The sequence below is a fragment of the Sinocyclocheilus rhinocerous genome, unplaced genomic scaffold, assembly GCF_001515625.1.
Source record: "Sinocyclocheilus rhinocerous isolate Xijiao unplaced genomic scaffold, SAMN03320098_v1.1 scaffold2646, whole genome shotgun sequence".
NCBI classification, from domain to species: domain Eukaryota; kingdom Metazoa; phylum Chordata; class Actinopteri; order Cypriniformes; family Cyprinidae; genus Sinocyclocheilus; species Sinocyclocheilus rhinocerous.
Genome location: NW_015656312.1, coordinates 187,673 through 198,657, shown reverse-complemented (window position 1 = coordinate 198,657; position 10,985 = coordinate 187,673). Strand labels below are relative to the sequence as shown.

Genomic DNA, 10,985 nt, shown 5'->3' with positions numbered 1-10,985 from the left:
TACAAGTTTGTTTTGCTATTCGGCCCGAATCAGTTTTCTAAAGTGTTTTTGAAAAATCACATACCCTGCCTTTAATCACAGTAAGATGTTTACATGACACGAGCAAACCTCTTCTCTCCAGTTTACATGCAATTTTCAACATTCTGATTATTTGCAGAAGTATGGTTACATTTACCGTCATTATTCACATAGTCCTCAGCACAAATGATGAACTCATAGGTGTGTTACTGGCCACTCCCCACTTACATCAAATGCAAAACATGGTTACAGACGTATTGGAAGGTTATTTTGTGTCGTGATGAATCTCACAAAGTTCCATTATAATCTGTTATTTACAATCTGTTAGCTTAATCGCATTATTTAGATCAAAGTATTGCGTTTACATGAGGTAATGTTTAATCGGAATATTGCCAAAATCCCATTATAATGGCATTATGAGGGTGCATGTAAACGCACTCAATGTCTAGTCCTTATGGTTACTTCTGATCAGTTCAATTCATTATTGGTGAATAAAAGATTATTTTAATACCTTACTCACCCCAAACTTTTGAATCATAGTGTACATGAATAATACATGTAATATATGTTAATATACGTGCTAGTGAAGAGCTTGGTACTCTGCACATTCTTACAGTACCATCAGTCAATCAGCGTTGCCATGATGTCATTTTCCAGAGAAGTCTGTAATGTGGCATTTATAAGGTGCTCCATGGGCACAGATGGAAGTAACAAATGGATGTAAAGGGGCATTAGCTAATACTGCCCTCTAGTGATAGAACAGTGAAAACAGTTTACCTTACAGATGCAGGACTTTGCATTGAGGAAGAACAACTCTATTGTGGCATTGTCCTTAAGGTAAGAGATACTTTCTATGTAGAACCTGTAGAAGAGAAAAAAAATGTACATCAAAATATGTCTAAAGTTTAAAAACATTACAATATACACAATTCACAGATTAAGACAGCCAAACACGATTGTGTAGTTGCGAGTATGTGATTTAAAATTGTTCAGTATGAGTAACCAATTCTGAATCCACTTTAGCAGGTTCATTCAGTTTGAGAGAAACAATGTATTAAATACGCAGACTCAAAGACCAATCACTAGAGGGCATCATAAACGCTATATACTCTTGCTGTCTCCATCCCTCTCAAAACCCACAAAAAGAAAACTATTTCCACTGTGCAAGCTTCATTTAGCAGTCAGATTAGAGTTAGCGGAAACTACAACAACAAATAAACACATAAATAAGTAATTGTCTCAAAATCTGCATAAATAAATAAGTGTTCTCAGCATGGCATTTTTCATTTCAGCTGAAGGCTGAAGCTGTGACGTTCACACATGGACTGTTACACAGACACACACATGCATAGACATATATGTACAGATGTATGTAAACTGATAATATGACCTTGAACATACACTGAGGCATACAATGAACTTAAAATAAACCCTACGACACATTATACACGAAGACACATGCTTTGAATCTATGGCTGACTGTTAAAGGGGTCATATGATGCGATTTCAATTTTTCCTTTCTCTTTGGAGTGTTACAAGCTCTTGGTGCATAAAGAATATCTGTAAAGATGCAAAGACTAAAGTCTCAAATCCAAAGAGACAGTTCAACCTAAATATTCAGATGTGTCCATCGCATTTTATGGAGGACTGTTTCCTGATCCTGGTAGAGTAGACTACAATGCCGGCTGTTCTGACTCACAGACTGTAAGTAAGTTTTTTATATTTAAAGAATTTGCCACTGATGATCCAAACGTGAGTTTTGAGCAGTGTAGAGTAGCACTTGTTGTTTGTCATTTCTCCGATCACAAATGCAGACATGGTTTTATGTTTACGTGGCGCACTGCAAAGCAACGCATAAAAAGACAGTATGTCATTATAATCCGTAATTATGTCCCCACTGGAAGCAACAAATGCCTCGTTTATAATGGGTTTTAATGTTTTTGTGTCGTCGCTCCGGTGTTCTGACGATTTGTGCTAACGTTACCCTGTCAGATTTTGCTACCTCCCATTAAAACAGATGGTAGCATAATTCGATAGCGAAAAGTGCTACCTATCAGATTTAGCTTCTAGCATGATATTAATAAGGTTTAGTGTTTCCCCTGTCATTATATTAGGGGGGCGGCCCGCCCCCCTTGAAGGTCAAGTTAATTTTATTTAATGATATTTTCTCTATAGCGCCAGATCACAACAGAAGTCATTTAAAATTACCTTTCCGATAGAACAGGTCTATACATTGTTCTTTTATTAAGCAAACTAAATAGCCTTGTTTTTTTATCTTATTTACACGACGGCATGTCATTTCGGTCTCTACGTTACGGTCGCGCTCTCTGTATCATGCACAGCGGAGTTCAGCGGAGTTCTGCCCAACGCACGCACGCGCGCGCGCGCGCACACACACACACACACGTACGCGCGCACACAAGTGAGCACACTCCCACCAGTATTTGTAAATATTAGTCTGCAAAACGATTCATATTTAAATGAATTTTGCGTGTCTCTGTGTTAATGAATGGCGCAGACGTGCGGTTTTGTTTTGTACTGAAGCACGCGTGACGCTTGAGGTGATTTTAGCGTCTGCCGTCTCACTAAATGAGGACATAAATACATGAACAACATCTCCAGAACTTCTCTGAGAGTCACTTCATGAGCATTTGACCGTTTCATTTGAGTAAAACTATCCTCATATCATATAAACACAGGAATGTAAAGGTATTCACAGCAACCCGTCAAAATAAAACTTCGGTTTAATTTGAAGGCATTGGCAGAAATGTATAACTATTGTTGAGTAGAATGTATGTAACAGGCTGCTACTACTACTACTAAAATTATTAAAACCTTATTTTTAAGGAATAATCATACAATATTTCTTCAATGTTTTAATTGTTATATTAAATGACCTTTATTTTCCCAAAAAATTTAATTTGTTTAATTTTCATTACTTAAACGATAGATTAAATGAATGTTTTATGCCTTAAAAAATGTAAATACACAACACAGAATTTCTGAGCAAAAAATCATAAGGCTATTGTAAGATTAAATGAAACTTGTTTTTATGCTTTCAAATAGGTAATTAGACATGCTAAAACAGAATTTGGTAACAATAAAACATAAGGTTGGAAAAAATAAAACATTTCATAGGGCCCTAAACATGTAATATTTGTTAAACTTGTAAAAAAATTATGTTAAATTGTTTAAGTTTCATGATTTTAATTAATTAGACATGCTTTTTGATTAATAAAATTTAATTTAACCATTAAAAAGGAGTCCAGAAAAAAGCCCCCCCCCACCAAAAAAGCGTCAACCTAGGGGAAACACTGAAGTGAGGCTTTATTAACATGTACACCTACACCAACCCTAAACCTACCCTTACAGTAGGATAAATACAGTGTTGGTAGCATAATCTGATAGGTAGCATTATTTGTCAGAACACCGGCCAGACAGGGCATCACAATATGGTAAAGGGCGTAACATTTGTGGGGGCGTGTTCGAACGAGCCGTTTTAGGGGGGTGTGGCTGACTCTTAACTTTTATAAAGAATATCTCTTTGGATTTGAGACTTTAGTCTTTGCAAATTTACAGATCTTCTTTATGCACCAAGAGCTTGTAACACTCCAAAGAGAAAGGAAAAAATGAAATCGCATCATATGACCCCTTTAAGACCTACTGAATCTGAATTTAAGACATTTTAAGACTTTTTAAGGCCTTATTTTAGGAAAACTTTATTTAAGACATTTTAAGACTTTTTAAGGACCGCTCTCTGTATCACGTACACAGCGGAGTTCCGCGGAGTTCTGCCCAACGCACGCGCGCCACCCTGTGACATGCAATAGCTCAAGCAAAAGACATACAACTCCGCATGCAGCTATTAGAGCAAAATAGATGTGTGCGTATGCATGCATTTAAGTGTTTGTGTCTGTGTGTGACCCAGAAAAGCAAAGTGATGCAAGTGGAATAGACTGAAAGAGAGAAAAGCAATCCACGTGTGTCCCAACAAATGGGTGAAATGCTGGGCTATTTTAATGCTGAGCTTGACAGCAATAAACCAGCATCCACCCACAGCGAGCGTGGTGATGTATGACTGTGTGCTGAGTGCGACTTACACAGTAAAATACTGTGAGGAAACACACAAATGTGCCCACTTTAACTCTCTTGCACACAGACAGAGTCATAAAAACACACAAGAGCAATAAATATAAAGGCTGCTCTTTGTATTGGTAATATATTGAAGATGATGCCATTAAAATCTAAACGAATCAACCCTCCTAGCAGATATCTGCTCATGCTCTGCAATTCAAACCCAGTCTGATTAACACTTTGCTGTTGGCATGGTGTTCAAATTGCTGGGGGTGTTAATGAGAGGAACGGTAGATTGTGATTGGCTGTGTTTTCGGTAACTGCCAGTGAGCTGTGGCTTACTGACCCTGCTAATTTGAAACCATAAACAAACACATACACAAACCCCCCCAACACGAAAACACTTTGATTGAAGTGTTGACGCTAATTCATGCTGGAAGTGTTAAAGTGTTTTCTTTTTTAATATTCAGCTGGGATTTTCTGAAGTAATATGGACATTTATATTTTGTTCTCTCTGTAGATAAATATTTATTATACATTATATATATATATATAGGGTATGAAAAGTGGAGTCGCTGCAGAAAACAAACAAAGAAATTGAACAACAACAAAAACTGGAAATGCTGCTGGAGACGGGCTTATTATTGAAAATGCAAACTGATTGTCTGCCAGCAGGAGGCGCTTTGAGAGCGGCAGAAACATCGGTTTCCCCGGTAACGGCTGTAATCAAAGCAGCTCCGCTCATAAACGCTACTTTATCAGATCAAATGAAAATGCTATCGAAACTTTTCTGAAGACAGTCGGTTCCCTTCAGAGATACATTCATATAAAACACCCGCGCCACGTTTTGATTTTGAAACACACAGTGCTCATGTTTATTCAACAAAGTCAAATGCCACAAATAAATCAATGTATGGGAAACACTGGTAATGTATATCGAAATATCGGAAATGTGTTTAAAAATCATATCACCGTTATTGAAAAAAATTATATCGCGATACATATTGATATTGAATTATTGTCCAGCCCTATTCATATTAATAATAAATAAAATAAGAAATATGTATGTTTGTATGTATGTATTTATCTATCTATATATATTTATAAACATATAAACGTTTATTGTCGTTTTGTTGTGTTTTTGTTGCAGCTGTACTTACCTAACGCAGAAGTAAAGCACAATGGGTCCAGATTTCTTAGGAAACTCGTGTTCCAGAACACGACGATCTAACTGCAACCAGCTGAAATGACCCCTGAAACATAGCCCAAGAGAAATGACTGAGAACATCTGTCAGCAACCGGAAATGTCTTGCAACATCTTATTTTCTCATTTATAGCGCCACATAACGTCATAAAACATCATGTGGAAAATGAGCCAAAAGAGGGCTGTTTTATGTTCAAGAAGTCATCGCATGTGCATTTTCATGCATAATTTAGCCAGTGATGACAAAAAGCACTCAGGAAAGTATTGCATTGATATTCGATTGCACACAGATATATAATCTTTAAAAGGTAAATATAAATCCAAAAGTAGAGATTTTCTGGAGAACATGAGTGAAGACAGAAATGCATTTGTCCATTTGCATGTTGTCCAGGGCGAATGCAAACTGTCAACCCCATGTTGGGAAGGATGTACAGCGGGTTGGATCAAAGGTCACCTGACAACATTTCAAAATCTTTGGAAACCACAAATAACACATTCCACCAAGCACACCAGCAGTGAGAACAGACGGGACGCTTCTCTTGAGTGAGTGAGTGTGTGCCTTAAAGAAATCACACAAACATCTAACAAATGTCGCACAGCAGTAGGTCACACTGTGTAGGACTAAATGAAGAGCTGGTTGTCATAGAAAGTGAAGAGGGGAGAAAGAGGGAAGCCAATCATCTCCCTGTGGAATTATCACAGCATGCTCACTCATCCAGTCCTGGCACAGTCAGAGAGCTGAACTGTTCATGATTACACCTTTTCTCATAGATTACAGGCAGATGTAATATTTAATAGGATGTCTTGGGTATACGTACGTCTCATCTACATAAGAAATTCCAAAATATTCCTTCTCCTTCAGGTTGAAATGGGACGCCACCAGGTCTAGAAGATCCTTTGCCATTAGCTTGGGCTGAGAGAGACAGAAAGAAAAAAAACATGTTTCATCACAAAAGAGATCTTTTGGTTTAGAACGTACACACACCCAGACAAAAACACCCAGATACACACACACACACAAGGTCAGCGAGTTGGCAGGCTGTGAGCGTTGTATTCTGATGAGTATTGATGCACTGCAGTGACTCTGCAATTTCATGCCGACTCTGTCTGTCTGCAGTCAATGTGTGTTGCATCTTGAACAGAGCTTGATTTGCTGCACAAACAGTATCGGAAATATGCTCATGCAACCGAGATATTTGCTTTTAAGAAGGATTAATCATTATTTTTAATAATACAAAGACGTACAGAGAGAGCACTGACAAACACCCAGAACAATCTGGAACACTGAGAGACACCAGTCACAATATCTCTGATTCTGCAAGCTTTGGGCTTTCCCTTTGTGTATAAGTGATTGTAAAGTGTGTGTCAGAGCTAGTGTGTGGTAAACCATGTGTCACTGGCTGAAATCACTGGTGTCCTGGGACATCTTTGTACAGCTTACCATCCTACCAATATATCCACACACAACCATTAATGAGTAGAAAGCATTTAACTTCCCTTAACTTCCCTTGACGTCAATGTCTTATTCACAATATATTAGTGTTAATGTTTTTGAAATAAGATTCTTATGCTCACCAAGGCTACATTGATTCATTGAAATCATAATAAAATCACGATTTGAGCATGCACGATTGCCAAATTGTTTTATAGCACGATTTTTTCTGCACCCCCGACCTCCCGCAGTATGCTATCCGAACCAATCAGAATGCAGCACGCCTAAATGGAGCGCGAAAACAGAACCGGGCATAACGACAGATAGTAGGATACAGAAACAGGGAAGATGAGTTCAGGACAGGAAAAGGACTTGGTGCCCCCCCAAAAAATCAACATCAGCGGTGTGGGAGTACTTTGGATTCAGGAGAGATGATTTATCACAGAGCCAGGTAATTTGCAAGCCCTGTCGATCTGTCTTTGCGGCAAAACAGGGTAACACAACAAATCTATTTCAACATCTGAGGCAGTGTCTGGGAAGCTTTTTCATGACTGTCTCAGCCATGCCAGCATCTCTGCAACTTGAAGAAGCCATTGCCTCTGAGGTGAACAGCTACCTGCTTACTCCCTCTATCGACAGTGAGGAAGATCCTCTTCTGTGGTGGAAACTACATTAAATTAACTTCCCAAGATTGAGCAAGCTTGAACAAAAATATTTGTGCATTCCAGCTACAAGCTCACCATGATCTGAGAGGGTGTTTAGCAAAGGAGGGAATGTGGTGATATGCCAACGTTCATGCTTGAAACCAGAAATGGTGGACATGCTGGTTTTCATAGCAGAAAACTTTTAAACATTTAAAGCAGCTAATTTCTGCCACTGTTCTAATTGTAGTTATTTGAGAGACTTTAGTCTGGGTTTTTTGTTGTTTTGATGGTTTGATTACCCAATTTTTGTTTTGCCATATGTCTGTTCTAGAGACATTTTGTTACACCTTTACTTAGTGATTATTTTGCCTTATGTTTGTTCTAGAGACATGTTACAGCTTTTTGATAAAGCTCTAATTGGTTTCCTTTGGAAATATGTTTCAAATTCACACTGAATGCTTTTATGACTGTAAGTGTGTCAAAATCGTGATTAAAATCAAAATCGCAAAATTGATCAAATAAATCGTGATTTTTGTCCATATCGCACAGCCCTAATTTTAAAATGTAATTTATTCCTCTGATGCTAAAGCTACATTTTCAGCAGCCATTATTCAAGTCTTCAGTGTCACGTGATCCATCAGAAATCATTCTAATATGCTGATTTGGTGCTCAAGAAACATTTCTTATTATTATTAATGTTGAAAACAGTTCTAAAATTGAACAGTAGTGTATGTTTGGGGTGTGTATGCATACATTTTTTTTTTACAAGGCTCTGCCAGTTTTTTTGTATAGTTTTTCATAAGGTCTATCTGCATTTATGTGCACACTTATTATTGATGAAATTATATGTTAATAAAGTCTGAGAAAGATCAAACTAGTCAAATTAATTTAAACAAGATGTGTACTCGATATACACATGCATTGTGTGCGTGAGCCTGTGTTCAAAACACTTTAATTACCGTTTCAGTTTCAACACAGACCATTTTGAAATAAAAACACACATAATACACACACACACACACACACACCAACATCATTCTTTATAATAGAGCCAACCCACCAACACACCCTAAAAATAGCATCAAAATCTGGAGCAAAAGTACAATCACTGCCACAACCTCAGCTTATGGAAAGAAAGAAAGAAAGAAAGAAAGAAAATAAAGAAAAGAACTAGGGGTAGATTACAGCCTGTAGAATAACAAAATCATCATTACTTATGTTGTGTAGTATGAAATTTTTAATTGTAATATACGTCTTCTAGCTAAGCTTTGGACTAAGGTAGTTCTTAGTTGTTGCAAAACCTAGTGAGCTACCCACCTAGATAACACTTTAGAGTTATCTGGAGCATAAGAGCACAACAGTAAGCAGGGGTTAGTTCCTGTGTGATTTTCCCAGGGGTTCATGAACCCCAGTTTGGAAAAAACCCTGCATTAGAGTTGTTAGCTAAATAACATTTGTTAATGCTAAACCCTCCCGTCTTGAGTGTCTCAAATCATCTATTTCAGTAAGGATGCCACCTTAGAAGGTAGTTTCCTACGTAGAGAGCAGAAAATGAGGCAACCCACTAGGTTTTGGAACAGATTTGTTGTGTCAGAAGCAAATCATCATCATACAGTTTTAAAAAACCTCAACGTCTACTGAGACTGCAATTATGGTCCTCTCTGATTCACCACTCTCCCTTCAGGTCTGATCTCAAAAACCCAGCTTTCAGCAAGACATCTTGTTTTAGATATTCTTTTATCTTTTATGGCATTAACATTGTGCTTAATCAAAAATGAAACAGTAAATATTGTGAGATTGTTCGCCTCTGGTTCTTCAGGTGAGACCTGCAACTCTGTACCACATCAATCAATTGGCACATTTAATCTCATCATTCAAAGCAACGTGGTGTGAAACAGCTTGCTTCCTCAATTAGCCAAAGTGAATGTGTAAGTGTGTGTCTGCGGTAAGAAGAGGAAGTGGGTTTAATATGACCACAATCTTCAATCTGGACTAATTTTTGGTGGTGAATGTGTGTGTGTGTTTGTGCAGTTGAGAAAATAAAGAGGGCTAAAACTCAAACCGTGTCCATTTTCTTAAAGAATGGCAGTATATTTTATCTCTTTCCACCTCGTTCTCTCTGATTAGCCTCTACACTTGATTATGACAGTTACTGATATAATAATGTGTTTAGAGTCTCTGAAATGTGTAGATAAGAAGGATAAAGAAGTATTAATATCCTGTTAGTGTGCGTTAAGGGCCATCAATATGAGCGCTATATGGTTTTAACAGATTTAATGTGGGATGCCTATCATCTCCTCTCTGCCATTACACTTACTGAGGTTGATTCAAATCACAGACATATGTTTCCACATGGAGGAGCATGTGATAGCGCGTGTGACTGTGAGGAAGAATATCCGGACTGTTGTGATTTAATATCATTAAACAGTGGGTGACTGATCAGGACAGAAGAGCGATGACAAGAACACACGCCGTCAGGTCTTGTCCGGTCTAGATCAGAGATGAGAGAGATGAGTCGGCTTTCATCATACGGAATGACTTCAGCACAAAGCAAGGCTAGGGTTTTTTGTTCAGGATTTATCACTGTTAAAACACATGTTGATCTGATCAAGAATGAAGACTAGATAGTGTCCTTCTCTCTAAAGCCTCCTATACACTGTAAAATAACAGAATTCAAATCTGAAGATGTAATTATATAACGAAGGTGCATTTACACAGATGTTTTTTACATTTACATTTTTAATCTGACACAGAGCCAGTGTAAATACATTTATGAAGGAAGTGCAATTGTGGGAAACAATGGGTCTGTTCCAAAACAAAGTGAGCTGCCTTGTTGCCCATTGTCTACACAGGCAGTTACCTTTAGATATGTCACTTTACAGGTGGTTGATTAGAAACACCCAATATATACATCACAAACACACAAATGATGCCCTAATAAACATAAAAACCACAGCAAACACAAATAGTGTGTAAAATAGGCAATTTTCAAATAGATTGAACAATCTTCATTGATTTTTTGGTGTTACATGGTTATAAAATTCTCACATTTTAGCTAACATTTCTTTCGTTTCGTCTGCCATCTTGGATGAATTTTTTCACCAAGCTTATCGCAATACATTCTGTAATTGCTTTGATGGAAATTTGGCCAAAAAAGGTATCTAAGCAATATCTAATAAGTCTAAAACTAAGACCTTATACTACAGGGTGTCTACAGATATGAACAATTTAAATTTAAGACTTTTTAAGACCTTTTTAATACCACCTTATGTGAAATTTAAGACCAAGCCTGTGATGGAAATACACATTATATTACATACGTATATGTAATATTTAACGCGTTTAAATGTAAAAAGAAAACAAAATATCATCGCTGTCAAAAATTCTATGTGTTATTACGATATACAGTGAGTTTTTCATATCAGCAGACAAAACATACAAAATATTCCCACAAAACAAAAGTGTCGCATCACCGAGATTTTTGGTGGTGTAAACAATTTATTCTGAAGCAATATTTTCATCAGTTTTCTGTCAGCTTTTACACACTTAAATCTGCATGTTTTTAATATTTACCACAGGATGTCATTTACCTTTATAAAGGCCAATATTTTTT

General features: G+C 37.3%; 1 protein-coding gene across 1 annotated transcript in view; it reads right to left on the bottom strand.

Annotated features, from left to right (window-relative positions):
• Positions 1–10,985, bottom strand: part of LOC107719967 (FERM domain-containing protein 4A-like) — an 82,253-nt gene that overhangs the window by 27,288 nt on the left and 43,980 nt on the right. Inside the window, 3 exon segments of the mRNA XM_016527523.1 lie at positions 796–880; positions 5,253–5,345; positions 6,115–6,209. Coding sequence (XP_016383009.1) covers positions 796–880; positions 5,253–5,345; positions 6,115–6,209 — 273 coding nt within the window.